The sequence below is a fragment of the Notothenia coriiceps genome, unplaced genomic scaffold (genome assembly GCF_000735185.1).
Source record: "Notothenia coriiceps isolate Sejong01 unplaced genomic scaffold, NC01 NC01_scaffold00037246, whole genome shotgun sequence".
NCBI lineage: Eukaryota > Metazoa > Chordata > Actinopteri > Perciformes > Nototheniidae > Notothenia > Notothenia coriiceps.
Window position 1 is genome coordinate 1,354,311 of NW_011369947.1, and position 16,696 is coordinate 1,371,006.

General features: G+C 39.3%; 1 protein-coding gene across 3 annotated transcripts; it reads left to right on the forward strand.

Annotated features, from left to right (window-relative positions):
* Positions 1 to 6,885: 6,885 nt before the first annotated feature.
* sp3a (sp3a transcription factor) lies at positions 6,886 to 14,788 on the forward strand. Of its 3 annotated transcripts, none has more exons than XM_010794522.1 (7): positions 6,886 to 7,053; positions 7,475 to 7,566; positions 7,929 to 8,027; positions 8,382 to 9,600; positions 10,752 to 10,938; positions 11,831 to 12,027; positions 12,853 to 14,788. In XM_010794522.1, exons 1-7 carry the CDS (start codon positions 7,047 to 7,049, stop codon positions 13,143 to 13,145), a joined length of 2,094 nt encoding a protein of 697 aa, XP_010792824.1. In that variant the 5' UTR covers positions 6,886 to 7,046; the 3' UTR covers positions 13,146 to 14,788. The 3 variants fall into 3 exon arrangements, with proteins under 3 accessions (XP_010792824.1, XP_010792825.1, XP_010792826.1); XM_010794523.1 differs by having other exon boundaries at positions 7,938 to 8,027; XM_010794524.1 differs by lacking the exon at positions 7,929 to 8,027.
* Positions 14,789 to 16,696: the final 1,908 nt, after the last annotated feature.

Below are 16,696 nucleotides of genomic sequence, written 5' to 3' on the forward strand. Positions count from 1 at the left end.
AATTATAATTAAATCTGTTAAGTGATGCTGATTTGAGAAGGGCACATGCAGGATGCAGGTGTTTCGGCCAAAAGAACCGGTCAGTATAAATGATTATTTGCAGAGTGATTAAGTTAACCTTTCATTTATTTCATTTATCATTGATGAATAGATGTGTCCTCTATTCACTGTCGCTGCAGTTCTCTGTTACAATCTTTAAAAGAGCTTCTTTGTTATGTTTATAGTTTCTTTCTCCTGTCCTGAACAATCAAGGTAAATACACACCAACAAATAAATAAAAGAAATATTCATTCAAACCGAATTTTCACAAAAACGTCTACATTTTATAATATTCTGTATAGTATGAAAATAGAGGTTGACACAATCCACAACCAGAAAACGATTCCTGTTGTCTGAAGTAGTGTTTTTCTCGCCCCTATACTTTGTGTGTAAGTGTTTGTGGAGCGTTTATGCTGATGGAATTGTATGGCTGCAGCCGCAGTGCTCCAAAGTAAGATTGTATTCTCCGTGGGAGTCCGAACAAAGAGCTCTAGATCAGCAGTGCTTTGGTGAATATCTTGTAACCATTAAGACTGCAGAGAACAAAATGGTCTTTTGATGGGAACAAAAAGATTGAATAAAAATTGTCATTTTACAGAGATAGTATTGCATATCCAAGTTTTGGAAAGGAGACAAGCCTGTGCTACAAAGCAAAGCGTTTGTCATGGAAATAAGGTGGATTATAGTCTTTAAGGTCTGAGATCAGTGGCAAAATATAGGATAGTGTTTATTGTGGTTAGATTGAATGAAAGGCAGATGAAAACATGTGTATAAAATAACATTAGGTCTTCTTTGCTTGGTAGATTTAGCATTAACCACTGATTTTAATCACACAAAGATATTTCATGATGCAGACCAACATTTACAGTTCTCATACTCTCCTCTGCACAACAACAGGCTGTTTTCAGCTCACTGTTTTCTAAGTGAAACCATACATATCCTCTGGAGAGCACAATGAGAGCTTGAGACAAAACAGTTTTTACATTCTTCTTGGAGTGGTGGTGGTGGTGTTGGCCAACCTAAACCCGACACAGAAGATTATTCATCTGCTGCAGTTTTGAGGCGCGGGGATTGACGAGTTGTTCCCAGTGGTCTGGGTCCTTGAGTATTTTGTTTTTCATAAAGTGACAATAAATCTTCTCAGAGCAAGTAATAAAGTTATTTAGGATCAAACAGATGTTGTATAGGCACAAAACACCATATCAAAGCTTTGTGTTTAATGAATGAATTATGAACTCATTGGGTGTCCTTTCTGTCCAGACACCATGAAGCACATCTCAAAGTATTCACGCAAACATGTGAACCAATATGTGTACACAAACCATACAAAGTGACATAGGTGGATCGTTAAAGAACCAAAACAAGTATAACCTCTAATAATGAAAACAAGTCCAGAAATTTGACCGATTCTCTGTTGGCACAAATGTTCTGTCAGCTCCATCAATCAGGCGGTGCCACTCTGCCCGAAGGCAAACCACAGTGGCATCAAACCGAGAAGGCCACAGAGTGCCAAGCTCGCTATTAAACACACACCCATGCAAAACAGACCACGGCCTGCTGCTGTAAATCACATGCTCACCAAAGACCTTTGAAGACTTTTTAAATAAGTAATGTGTGAGTTATAACAAATAAACATATAAATAACTACGCCATTTTATAGAGCAGTTACAAGGCACAAGGGATTGTGTGGAGAAATTCAATGGTCATTGTAAACGCATTGTATCATATCATTACAGTGAGGAAATTATCTCTATTCTGGATGACAATAAAAGTGATGCCATGTAGTAATTATTGCTATTGTGTGACTCCAATGTCTGACACATGCACTGTATTGTACAAAGAACAGACATTAAATCAATATAGAATCAGCATTTGACTAAAATAACACTTCATGTTCAGTTTGTGTAACAATTTCCGCTCACTTGTGTTATACTTTCATGACACAACTATAAGTTATACTTTTTTATTTCTCAGGGACAGTGTATATTATAAAGATTAAATATCCCAGCATTAGCCAGTCTCGTTTTCATCCATATTCCTTGTATGGTGTGAAGTTGGCAGCCTAGAATGACTCTTAAATACAGAAACGAGTGTGGAACTGAAACAGCATATCAGATCTCATTAATGGATAACTCTGTTACAATTAATGTCTTAATTTATAATGTTGCATACAGAAGTACTCATCTTTCTATCCCCTACATACACATTGGCCACTTATGAATACTGTATACTGCACTGTACAATCGTATCCAAATAAATACAACAGCTCTGTCATAAGTTATTCCTCGGTTTCAGTTTTAATTTATGTCAGAAATATAGTATATCAAAAATGTTACCTTTGTCACTGGGTTAAAGGTATAATGCACTACATAATAATGTTAGCGTTTTCATGTTGCATGTTTATATACATGAAGGGAGCACAATATTTTGTAACACCTCTCAATATAATCTAGTCCAGTACCACAATGCTGCTATGTGGCAACAATACAAAAAAGGCATTATAAAAGTAGTGGATTATAGATCCATATTGATATACTTTCACATCTCGTAACTTTACAATAAAAGCTATTTGTTTTTCTAATTATATTTGTTAAACATTGTTGTCTTTGTTTAGTTTTGTGTCGAAAGAGCTACTGAAAACTGGAATCATATGTCTTGTATGTGTCAAAAAAGTTGACATGAAATTCTGATAGTAAATGGGAAATGCATCAATATGGTAAAAGTATGTTGAGCTCCCAAATGAATTATAAACGTTTTTCTTGCAACCCTTTAGAGTCAAATTCTCAATCCCCCAGACAAAGAACAGTGATGGTTTCTGTCTAAGCTGCCTCAGAGTTATAGTCGATAACACACATTTGATATTCCATCCACATTTCTCCGTGCCGCACCAGTTTCAATTCTCCCTCTTAGGTCTATTTACAGTGTCCCAGAAGGTGCCTCCAGCAGGGCAGTTTCTCTCCGTGGGGTCACTCTTCTTGGACTGGCCTCCATGAAAACAACTGTCAATATGTTAATATGAAACACTCAGGGCCATTGTGGTCTCTCTCTGTTACTCCTTTCACATTTCTGACCTTTGTCACAATAAAAATGTCCACTCTCAGAAGAAAGTGATAAGTGTTGTAACATTAATAATCAATTTCTTCTGTTGAATTTGAAAAAAGAAAGAAATATTAATGCATTTTATCCACAACAATACTAAAGGAAAGCTTAGTCTCTGCAGCAAGAAGGTCTTTAATGTCCATATTTACAGTTGTAGGTATTACACTAAATCCTTATAGATGTGCTGAAACTCCCACTGAGTGATTGCTCCACATACTTTACAGATTCCTTGCATGAAGTGAAGTCGAGGTGTTCAATGAAATTACTTTTTTTTGCAGCCCGAGCTGGGGACAACACTCACAGGTCTGAAGACAAACATCATGGCAGTTATATGTCTCGTCTAGGACGCTGCATCCACCAGGGTGTTGCATTTGAGCTGCCTTTAGGATATTTGACTTTTTCCTTTAACTTGGAGGTCTTTGTAGAAATTGTTGATACGTTTCCAAGGACTTCAGGAGTAAGACAGACACAGCTGCAAGGTTTTTCTAAAGCTGTTTCCATTGGCCTGTGTTTACCTGACACTTGGATTGACAGCAGAGTGATTGGAAATATCCACCATTCACTGCAGTGAGCTCCTGAGTGCACGGAAAGTGCTTTTGTAGTCGGGCTGTAATGGGCCAAGTTTGAATTGAAGGTTGAGAGAAATAGCCTCACTGCGGTCGCGCACTGTGAGGAACTGACACACCACAAATAATACTCAGAAGTGGGGTCCTGATAGCATCACAGGCACGGAGCAGGTACAATAGCATGCAGCCTCTCATTTCAATGCACTTTCACAATGTTGCACTGTGCACAATCAGATGAAGGGGAAGAAATCCGATCAAATACAAACTCAGATTGTGTCTCGATTGTGTTCCTTTTTGTCCAAAGCAATCAACAAGCTCTTCAAACTCAACTGCTGATCACTTTCTTATTCACAGGTAAGAAAGTGCCACTGTTAGATTGCAGAGACACAAGAGCAAACCTGCCTTGGAAAATGTCATAATGTATTGAGTCAGAATGTGCCTTAGAACAAATAAATATGTTTTGTTAAAAATACAATACACTGGTCTAATATGCCATAACTTGACAAGTTATCATAAACTGTTTCTTTGTCAATGTCATTGTTTTGTTTGTCGACCTGACTCATAATGTAAAGCGTCTTTGGGTCTAGAAAAGCGCTATATAAATCCCATTTATTATTATTGTACAATTATGTTTCCTTCATATATTTCCTTCATCAGTTACATGCATTAAGTTACAGCAGGCCATCAACCTGTTAAACCCCGAGCCTGTTTTTCAGGTTTCAGGCTCGAAAATGACATTCCCAGAACAAATGACCATATCTTCCCTTCTAAAAGGGTTAAATTAATAATCTTTTTTCTCAAAGTAATGATAAACCTGTGAGTTGGATGTAGAAAAGTCAGAATAAATATAGATGTTTTTTATTTTAAAGAAAATTCAGATTGAACATGGTAAAAAACTGTAAATTATAGTGTCCGTCCAAAGAATATTTTGTACTTATAGTGAAAACTAACCTTGGATGATGGGTTAGTAGACTAAAAGCTTTAGGAATCCAAAGTACAACATATAATAAGTACCCTGTATCAAGATTGATGCAAAACAAGTGATATTTGACCTTTTTAGACAGATTTAGCCAAAAGAAAACCTCTTCTGGGGCCATTTGGGTGGATTTTCCATATCTCTGGCCCCCCTTGCTGGATTTTGACATGTGACATATCTTTCTAACCGTCAGACCCAATGGAATCGAGGGGAACTCCCACATAGTCCTTATTTGGTAATGTGTGTGTGTTAGACTCAGACTGCCGCATAGCCAAGACCGGTAGTAGCAGCCACTCTGGTGGCTACCATTAGCAGCTAACTTTTGCTCTGCGATTTTTACATAAAAATGGAATTATGGATTATAAATTAAATATTTTTTTTATACAAAGACGTTAAAAACCTATGGAGTAACCGATTCAGCCGCGTTTTTTCTCGTTTTAATGCCATTGAACACGTCTTTTGATCAGATTGACAGCTACGGTGAGACAATCTCCCTAGAAGCTCCGTAAAGATACGTGTTGTGATGTCTGTGTTTGCCTCCCCTGTCGCGAGTTCGGATCACTCAGTGATGATACTATATACCTAAATAATCTGTGGAACCTCAGCTTTAATCGGATATCTTGTATGTGCAGCTACAATAACTTAAGTAATAAGGGTACTTTTATCTTGAGTTCTGTGCCAATGTCCGTTAGCATTCTTCGCTAAGGGGTCATTTAGATGCTTCTTATGAGACTTGTGTTTTGTTTTGGTAAAAATGGTTTGTATCGTAAATTAGCTGAGATTATTTCCGTTAATCTGTTATAACACATTAATAGGTTCTTAAATATTAAGATCCCCTGAGACACAGTGTCATGAAAAAAAAAAACAGGGTCCCCGCCGGCAGGGACCTCGGGGTTTAACAGTTAAAGCAACAGCAGTCCAATGCCTTGCCTTATGTTACCCTACATATTGTAATTGTTAGTACACTAACTCTCCACCATGCAGTACATATTGTAGATTTTTTAAATTGTGAAAAGAGAGTAGGCTACTTGTAATCTGTGTGAATCTTTGCTGTCCTGTTTTTTCACGCTTACCCTGTTGCTGCTTTGTACAACTGAATTTCCCCTCTGGGATTAATAAAGGTTCATCTTATCTTATTTTATTGGATCTCTATGTATTGAAATCAGTTAGAAGAGACCATTTTAATCTGTGGAACCTTTAAAAAATCAATACCGCAATCCTTTCAAAAGTGCATTTTGAATTGGAATATGTTCTCTAGTGCATAAAGTAGTGGGTTTATATTCTGAGTTTGAATGATGATGCCAGAGGTGGGTTGACCTAGTAACCGTCAGATTGCTGTTTCCTGACAAAAGTTGTGATGTAACAAGCTGGCCGGCAATTTAATATACTTGCTATTGATCCTTGGCTTTTAATTAGAGTTAAAGTGGGCAATACACTACTTCATAAAATCCCCCTATAGTGTTTATGAGTAGTGTAATTGTTAGAGACGCTATCTGAGTCAAAAACTGGATCACTTTAGTTTTCTTCATGGCCTACAGGCACCAGTTACTTTAGTTGTTCCACTGTCCGCCGTAACTCCATTGAAGTTAATTGATACTCGGAAACTAGGGATGACGTTACTAATAGTTTGGTTTTCTGATGTTCGAAGCACTTCATTTGTGTCAAAAATCAAGCTTACATTTCCCCAGGGGATCAAACACGTGGCAGACAGAATTGCATAGTGAAAGCGGGGCTTATAGGGAGCCATGGTAAATGCTGATAATGTTATTTTTCAATTGCCATTATATTGTGAATTAACATTACTTTACAACAAGTTTAAGAGAAACACATATATTTTGGCACTTTTAATGCAGTATATGTATCAAACGTATTCTGCACTATTTGGACCAATATGTATATAACCTATTTGTACTGCAAATGCGATATTTTGCACTTTTTTACAGACTAGTTTATGAAAGTAGATGTCTCACTTTAAATTGTATTCATTTTTAACAAAAACGAAAGTAAACCATGTAACTACAATTCTCACTACCATCATACTACTGTAAAACTGAACATGCATAATAAACAGGAAAAGAATACAACAAAGGATGATTGGCATGGCGACTGACAAATAACAACACGGTGTGCAAATCGAATAGCCAATCACCTTTAAGAAGGAGGGCGGGATTTCCGGTCTGTGACGCAAAGACTCCCAGTCAACACTGGAGGCCCCACCCTTTGTGTTACCTACCGCCCGTCAATCAAAATATAAAAAAATTGACAGTTTATCACCTATTTTTACGCGTATACAATCTTTTGAATGTGCTGATAATGTCCGGTGGCTTGTGACTATCAAGATTCTTCGTTTCACGACAAGTCACGCAATGACTGGTATGTTATATTTATCTTATTCTTCACCACGTAAGCTAACAAGCTACCACAGGCATCCTATGGCTAAATTAGCTTGCTAGCAGGCTAACAGGGATGCTTGATGGTGATATTGCTAATCACCGCCGGCTAACTTAGCATTGGTGGCTAACGCTGCTTAGCTTAGCTAACCTTGTTAGCTACTTTAGGACAAATCAGTAGTGAGCTCTCCTTAAACTAATTACTGCTACATGCCTACATCGCTGTTTTCTCCACAGGGTTGATGCTTGTTTTAACGGTGGTTGTGAGTATTGTTTACTTGCGTTACTATAACGTAACGGATGTAAGCTTACGTTAGCCGTTGAGTTATGTGAGTATCAGGCTTGTTAAGCTAATGTTTGCTACGGCTGTTTCCACTCTGAGCTTTTTGCTTTTTAATACACAGCCCCAGAAAAGCCGATTAAATCAGAAGATATGGCTGACGTGGACAGCAGTCAAATGGACTTTCTGCAGCAGGTACAAGGCAGGGGTAACCAGGTAAGGTTTCCCTCACGGGATTATGACTCGTTGTACTGCGTTGCTGTGGTGCTAACCGAAGTTCACACATTTCAAACTTGGAGGGGGGTATTGCACCCTCATTTAAACCTCTCAGGCTACACTTCCTCTAAGGCAGTTTACAGATCCCGCCTCCTTAGCCAGGAAGTAAGAGACAGGCTGTAAACTCCAGTCAGACATGAACACATTACCTGTGTGCTATCATACGGTGCTGCCTAGGGGGCTAAACAGTAATTGTACCTCCTTACTTCAGACTTTGCTTTTTGGCAATAAGTCATAGTTTATTTATGGCCTAGACTAATGATCATACACATCTTCCTTTTAAATGTGCCTGTTGTTGGAAGGACACTCAGCCATCATCACCCCTCGACCTGCTAGCAACCACCTGCACTAAGGTTGGGTCACCGTCTTCAGAGGTGGACAGAGGTGCTGCAGCTGAAGTGGTAAGTCAGCACCTCTGCTGGACACAGCAGAAGGGAAGTCACAGCTAAGCCACATTTGAGTTCGGATTTGCTTTTAATAAATGTATAGCCTCTGTATTTTGGCATCAAACAGAAGGATATCTAATTGCTCTAATGTTTTTGGTTTAAATACTGAGACAAACTCGGTAGGGGCACCAATATCCTTGTGGTCATGTGATTACACTGGGGTTCCTATACTGCACATGACATTACATGCGAAAACAGTTGTCACTCAAAGTAAAGTGCTCTAGACTTTCCATATAGCAACTAGCAATTCATTATTGTACATCAAGCTTGATCTCTATTGTGCTATAATAAAAAAATCTTTTTTCTCAGACATCAGATCTCACTGGGACTGGTAGATGGGAGGTCTTAACCCCCACGACAGCAGCAAAGGATGAATCTGGAATGCTACAGATCCAAAGTCAAGGAATATTAACATCGAACGGACAGTATGTTCTTCCTTTTCAGAACTTACAAAGTCAGCCAATCTTTGTGACGTCGGGAACGGACGGCTCCGCCAATTCAGTGCCTAACATTCAGTACCAAGTAATTCCTCAGATTCAGACAGCCGATGGACAGCTGAGCTTCTCCACTTCTGGAGTGGAAGGAGCGACTCTGACTCAGGATGCCACGGGGCAGATTCAGATCATGTCTGATGGCAGTCTCACTGCAAACATCCTTAATAACAACCAGAACCTCATATCACAGACTGGTCATGTCCAGCAGCTCCAGGGGGTTTCTCTTAGCAGCTCCACCTTCAACAACCACGGCCAGGTTGTTACAAATGTGCCTATGAGTTTGCCTGGGAACATTACTTTTGTTCCTATTAACAGTGTGGACTTGGACTCCCTCGGCCTCTCTGGTGCTCAGACTATAGCAACAGGGATCACTGCCGACGGCCAGCTTATCATGACGAGTCAGCCTATGGACGGCTCAGAGGGTCTGGAGAAGACAGATAATCACCTCTCACAGACACTACAAGTTAATGACTCAAATGCAAATCACGAGATCTATGTGCCAACGTCTTCCTCTCAGCTACACATTCCAGGGAGCGAATCAGGTCTGCTGACACAAGGCGCTTCATTGTCATCGGGGGTTACACAGCAAACCGATTCGAGTTCTGGTCTCCAGGAGGGCTACATCCAACAGAACCAGGAGCAGAGCATCCAGGTGTCTGCAGCTCAGTCCATCATCCAGCTGCAGCAGGTTCCTATTCAGACCTCCAACGGTCAGATGGTCCAGTCCATGGCCACAGGTGGGCAGAACATGCAAAACGTGCAGCTGATCAACCCAGGAACCTTCATCATCCAGGCCCAGACCGTCACGCCGTCGGGTCAGATTCAGTGGCAGACGTTTCAGGTGCAGGGTGTGCAGAACCTGCAGAACCTCCAGCTGCCCACCACACCGCCCCAGCAGATCACCCTGGCTCCGGTCCAGACTCTGTCCCTGGGATCCAATCAAGTCAGCATCGGACAGGGTCAGATTCCCAACCTGCAGACAGTGACGGTCAACACAATGGCCCAACAAGAAGGAGACACGATAAACGTTGGAGGTATAGTAGTTATTTTTTATGTACCTCGTTTTTATTTTTGTTGCAACAGCGTATTTTACTAACTGGTGCAAAAATAATTTTCCTTTTACATTTTTCGAGCACCCTAAAAAAAGATTCCTTTAATTTTTTTTGCTTAGTAAGATTCAAGATTCAAAGATTTTATTGTCATATGCACATAGCTACAATGTAGAAATGGCAATGACATTCTTCTGACCTGAGCTTCTCCAACAATGCAACATATATAATAAAATATAAAAATTGTGAAAAAGTCTATATACATGTAAATAGAATATGATATGTACGAGAACAGGATATGACATTTTAAATAATGTACATTTAGACAAAATTAAATACGGTTAAATAAGGCGTATATTAGGTGAGTAGAGGCCATTTTGTGGTGATAATTAGACGGTTCAAAGTGCTGTGTAAAATGATATGTAACGTTATAGGGATGTAACTGACAATTATTTACTGTGTTAATTAATCTAACCCTTTTTCTACACTAAATCAGTCAATCAGACTCTTGACACGATGTCTCAGCAGGAAAGGACCATGTGTAAATCACTAAATTAGTTATGGTTGAATTGCATTTAGCTGATCCAGATTCAGGGTCCTGGTATGCTGGCTCTCTGACACTTGAATGCAACTGTAACACCTGTGCGTTCCCTACTATAACTAGTCAAAATACCTGCTGTAAAAAGGTTCTCTAAAATCATACTATTATATTTAATTAAGGAAAACAAACAAAGATCTCATATTTGATCAGCAAAGGCATTTTTTGGTTAATAATGTATCCGAAATTCTCATTATAACATAGTTAGTTTAAATTCTTACCAAAATACTTTGTGTTTATCCTTAAAGCTGAATTTGTTATGTAATTATAGCTTTCAAAACATTGTGATGAAATTATAGCTAAGTCGTTCAAACCATTTTCTGCCATTCATGTGGGTCCACAGGGTACGTTTAATTAATATCAAAAAATGTCATTGATACGTTTTCTGTCAATGCTATCACTGTGCTTAAATATGGAGCATTACTTCTGAAATGTGCCGCCATGCTGTCAGTCAGGGAATATAATAAAGCAGCTCTCAGTGGGAAGGCTATTTGACAAGTGTATCAGCGCTTGATATTAACGTAGACATTAACTCCAGACATTCAGATAAAAGAAGAGCCGGACTCTGGAGAGTGGCAGCTGAGCAGCGACTCCACCCTGAACACCAGCGACCTGTCCCACCTCCACGTACGGCTGGTGGACGACGACGACCAGCTGGGGCAGGAGGGCAAGAGGCTGCGCCGAGTGGCCTGCACCTGCCCCAACTGTAAGGAGGCCGGGGGGAGGTGAGTGAAGTCCACCTATAGGCGGGCTAGTAGGGGAGTAACAGATTACATGTAACGGAATTACGTAATGAAGAAAACAAGAAAAGGTAACTGTATTCCCTTACAGATACATTAATCCAATTACTGTTACATTTCTAGAAATTGGGGATTACTAGAAGGATTACATGTTAGTAAAAAAAACTAAAAGATCATATTGTGCTTGTTATAAAAGGATCAGATTTCTTCTTTGTAGGCTGTACTGTTCTGTAGGCTGATGCTTTAAGTGTTATTTGCTACTGTCTGAATTTGCTTTATGGGTTTCCTTGGTGTGTGTGTGTGTGTGTGTTGTGTGTGTGTGTGTGGTGTGTGTGTGTGTGGGTGTGTGTGTGTGTGTGTGTGGTGTGTGTGTGTGGTGTGTGTGTGGTGTGGTGTGTGTGTGTGTGTGCTGTGTGTGTGTGTGTGTGTGTGTTGTGTGGTGTGTTGTTTGTGTGGGTGGGGGTGGGTGGTGTGTGGGTGGGTGGGTGTGTCACCGACTTTTGTGTAAGCACAGATTTTATTTCTGCTTTTTCAAACTGTAGTATGTGTTTCATAATATCTAATTTGTTATACTTAATATGTTGGTTTCTTCTTTTCTAAGGTTACATTGTTCTCTTGTCAAGTAAAAAAAACAAACATCTTACTGTACTTTCTCTTCCCTTTTATTTATTTGCATTGCACGTGATATGATAATGTAAAAGTAACAGAAAGTAATCAGGTTACAATATTTTGAGGTTACTGATTTCATTAGGTAACTAGTAATTGTTACGGATCACATTTTTAAAGTAACCCTCCCAACCCTACTTAAATGTAATAAAATGTAACTCAGCATATGAAATCAAATCAGGACCTTAACGGCCGGTCCTGTGTTTCTCAGAGGATCAAGCACGGGGAAGAAGAAGCAGCACATCTGCCACATCGCTGGCTGTGGGAAAGTTTACGGGAAGACATCGCACCTGCGAGCCCACCTGCGCTGGCATTCAGGGGAGCGACCTTTCGTCTGCAGCTGGATGTTCTGTGGGAAGAGGTTCACACGCAGCGACGAGCTGCAGAGACACAGGAGGACTCACACAGGTGCCCTTTCTTTGCTCAGTGTTTGCACATCAGTAAAATCAGTAACAATGTGTTAATATTCTGCTCTTCAGAGTTTTAAGTGTTAATGTTAAGATTGAAGGCCATTTTGTTAAAAAAAAACATATGCCGATTTCACAGACTGGGTGGTGCAGAATGGTCTGTTCTGGAGTTGAATCAGCAGTGCCAGTTAACATTTGATTATGTAACAGAACAGTGAAGCTATTTTCTGATCTCTTTTTCCACTGTTTTCCATCAGTTTTTAATTGTATTGAATATTTCCCACCCCATTTCCATGTGTTGTTATTTTGGGAAACAAAGGAACTCGTAGCCTAAATGAAATCCCATCAGATATACCAGCACAACATAATAATATAAAGTGTCTGATGATATTTACTGCTAGGATAGACTTTTGAGAGAGATATGACTGATTTATAAACCTATCATTGGCTCACAGAACGGACTGAAGCAACATTTCATTACGCTGTCAGCTTCAAGATCAGATATCAAGAGTTAGTGTTCACACTTAACTTTGCAAGTTGATATTCAATAGTTCTGGGTTTCTAATTGCAGTCCGTTATACATTATCAATTTGTTCTCAGTGACAGGTTTGTATTAAGCAACCTATAACACAAAAACTATTTAATAAGAAATGAAACTTCCGTGAGGCAATGTCACTTCAATTCACATCAAAAAAGCTAATTGAACTTGCCTGATACTTAAACTTATCTCCTCACCTATAAGACATTTCCTCCAGATAGGAGTTTCACCTGCTCCAAATGTATTCAGCATCTCTTCATCCTCCAAACTGTGTTTTCTCTCTGGCAGGAGAGAAGAAGTTTGTCTGCCCAGAATGTTCCAAGCGTTTCATGCGGAGCGACCACCTGGCGAAGCACATTAAAACTCATCAGAACAAAAAAGCCGTGAACTCTGGCAGCGCTGTGATGGCCTCGATGGAGTCTGCGGGGTCCTCAGACAGTATCATCACCACGGCAGGCGGGACCACCCTCATCCTCACCAACATCCAGCAGGGCTCCAGCGCCGCCCAGGACATCCTGGCCAACGCAGAGATCCCGCTGCAGCTCGTCACCACGGTAGCCGCCAGCGAAGTCATGGAGTGACTTACACTCGGCTGATGAACTTCTGAAACCTCTCTCATACTGTATACTCCTACCTGCATTTCTATTCAAGTTTTGAAGACAAATTATAAATATATATATATATATATTTTACCACAGAAATAGTCAGCCCATGTCCAGCCCCGGTCTTTACTGAGGAGTGGAGGCTAAAAGAAGGTAGAGGTGAAAAAAGACTTTGCGGTAAACACACAAGGAAATGCCTTATTTTGTACTATACTGTGTCGTTGGAAAATGTAGGATGCCATTTTGTTTTGAATCAACATTTTTTGTTTGTGCTTTTCACGAAGAAATTATTGGTAAGTTGAGCAATTTTCTCTTCGCCTTTTTTTTTGATGGTATATTATTATGATGTCCTTGGTAAGCAAGGTTTGTTCCATCCTTTGAGCAAAGACTAAATCTCACAACAGAGCTAATTTTATCCAGCTGAAGTAATGTTATTGCTTACGTCCATGCAAATATATTCATGTTGTTGTTTTTTTTTAATATTATGCATATATTTTTCAGCGTCCTCTTGCTTACAGTCTGTTCGCAAATTAGCGAGCCCTCCTTCCTCCAGTTTTTTGAGAAACTTTTGCTCACATTTGCTACATTTCGCAGGTGAAAATCAAAACAATCAACATTTTGTACTGAAATTCCTTTTAGCATTTACTGTTGTTATGATACACGTTATTTGCTTATTAAATATTTTGACTGAACCATTATTTTATATTTGGTCTTTATAAGGACGATGCATTTATTATTCTTACAGTCCAAAATATTTGAAATGGCTCTACTATATGTCATTTAAATGTGTTTTTGTAAAACTTTTTTGGATAACTTAAAAAAAAAAAAAAGAATTGTAATATGAAGAAGAAAAGCCATTTCTTTTGGTGGTAATTGCCAAATTTTACCACAAACTCAGGGTGACTTGTGACTGTGTGAAACAATAAGAGTAAATCACCCCCGCAGCTTCCAATGCCACGCTAGTGACGTTGATAGGAAATGTTATTTGATGATGGACCAAAAGCTGAGGTGAATTAAGCTGTCACCATGTTACCACTTCTCGTTGAATTCTACCATGTCAGTTTTTACGATAAGGACAACCCCCGGTTCACGTTATAGAAACAGCTTCGCAGAATTCTCGTCGGTATCTTGCTCCATCCTGCAGTGGGATACATGTAGTGTATTCCTGAAAGCGGTACTCTTTTTAACAGCACTATTCTCATCACGTTCATCTTGTTGTTAATCCTTTTTGTATAAAAAAAAATGTTTTGTATACTTCCCAAGAAACTGTCCTTTATATCCACTGTCAGTAAATGTACAACTGTCTTGGTGTTAATACTTATTCTTTAACTGTGTGTTGCATTCACATGTTATTATATGTTTTTTATTTTAACCTATATACCCCCCCCCCCCTTCCAACTGTTTGAATACACAAGGAACAGTGAATTCTGGTGGCATATTTGATCGATTTCTCTTTTCTTTTTGTCAAACATAATGCACGTGATCATTGTTGCTCTCGTGGCCTCTTCAGGAGATTACCCCTTAACAGCGTCTTTATATTGTACTCAAAACTGAAGGTTTGTTCTCAGTCAAAAATCTTCTGTATAAATATGTCAATATAACATCAATATAAACCTTTCTGTTACACTTGAATTTCATTTTTGAGTTATTTTCTTTTTGTATTACTTTCTAAAAATGTCTTGTTTTTCCCGAAAGCAGCTTGATATTTCAAACTAAATGTAAGTCAAGTTTGAATTTCTCTTATACTTGAAACCTTTTTGTTTTGTCTTGGAAGACTTGTCGTCCAGGCAGGTGGTTGTTCTGCCCCACGGCTCACACTCAGGGTTAGTAGTCCAGTAGATGTCACTGCAGCCAAGGGAGCAGGAGGAGAGGTATGTTTGACCCCTTGACCTTCCCCATGTAGCGCTGCTAGGATAAAGACACAAGTCACTGAGGCCAACAGGAGGTGTTGACCCTCAATTAACCACGAGTTAATGTCACACAGAAATGTCAGGATCATATTCTGCTGTTAGAAAACAAAGTACGGCTCATGACTTTGAACAAACGCTACAGTCGTATGAGAGGTAACGCCTTTTCAGAATCATGTATATCTGAGTGAATTATCTGGAAAGACATTTAAATAACATGCTTTTTTTAATTCTGAATTTAAAGACACAGTTTTCTCTCAATATAATTTGCCAAAAGTGGAGATTTTTTCTTAATATTCTGATATATGAATCTAATATTAACTCCCTGCATATCTATCTGTGCCTCTCACAGAAATGGGGCATTAACTAATTAGGTACTGTTGCTATTTTTTCTTTAATTTTAAAGACATTGGCTTAAGGGAGTTAAAAATGTATAATAGCCTACCTGGTTTCAGTGTCTGTGAACATAATTAAAATGGTATTCTATGAAAAGCTTTATCTGGTAAATCAGAGAGAGAGAGAGAGAGGCACATGCTTTTTGAGTCTTAGTCAATTTGAGTCAGAAAATGTGGTCTATAACATTTAACAGGACTCATCCGTTTTGTCGTTCCTTTCATTTGCATAATGTAATGAATCCAATTCATTGTAATGCAATACCTAGTGCACCAGGAACACAGAATGACAGTCTGAGTTAATGAAATGTGTTAACGGTATCATCATTTACTTGTATGTTAATTAGTCCAATTAATTTCCCCTGCTCGGTAATCTGAATATTGTAATAATCTTTGCTCCCCTGCAGGAATGGATCTGTGAGACGCAGACCTCTGGGACGACCCGCGTGGAGAATCCTGGATTTCCCGGTTGAAATGTGCGGCAGACATGGAAAAAAACGTGAGTGCCTTGAAAGATTTCTTACTTTGAGATTCAGGAATTTGTCTGCAATATTTTCCGGCGGATTTCCACTCTGTGCTTGAATATTGTTTACCAGAGGTTGTGCATGGCCTGCCTTCAGCTTTTATGATGCAAATCACACCGACAGTTGGAAATGTTTTGAGAAACGGAGGGCGATTGTCCGGTGCAAGAGCCAGGATAACTTTTGTCTTTCTTGACAAGGTATCATTGCATTGTAACAGGAAGAGGCTTGGCTCTTCTGGCGGCTGTAGATAAAAGCCTCCATCAGTGAGCAATCCTCCCCGGCAGGTTAAAGGAAGAGAAATCGGGCGGCTGCTGAGCGTGTCCACACCGTCGTGAAAAACTGACCAGCTGGGTTTGAGGCCAACTCTGTCAACAAACTATTGTAGCTCTCCTACAAACTTAGATTCGGATGTCAACGTTCATTTGTAAAATAATGAGCTGAGATTTCAACAGTTGTTGACGCCCAGTAAACGAACATAGAGAGTTATTGTCTTTATATACTATAAAGAAAACACGCAGATGCAGGAGTAAAGCTTCTTGGGGTAAGTGTGTGTTCACTGCACACTTAGTTAGGATTGAAACACAATTCAACATGAGTCTTATTTTTGAGAATAAAAGGAAAGCTCTTTCAGTAAAGCACCTTCCGCATTGTGTTTTTGTGATAGAAAAACACTACAAGTTGTTTGTGTGTTTTTATTGCAGCAAACA

Excerpts from the sequence above, each read along its gene's own strand:
- sp3a (XM_010794522.1), top strand. Across the intron at positions 8,028-8,381 it reads GAGGTGCTGCAGCTGAAGTG|ACATCAGATCTCACTGGGAC; the intron begins GTAAGTCAGCAC and ends CTTTTTTCTCAG. Across the intron at positions 12,028-12,852 it reads ACACAGGAGGACTCACACAG|GAGAGAAGAAGTTTGTCTGC; the intron begins GTGCCCTTTCTT and ends TCTCTCTGGCAG.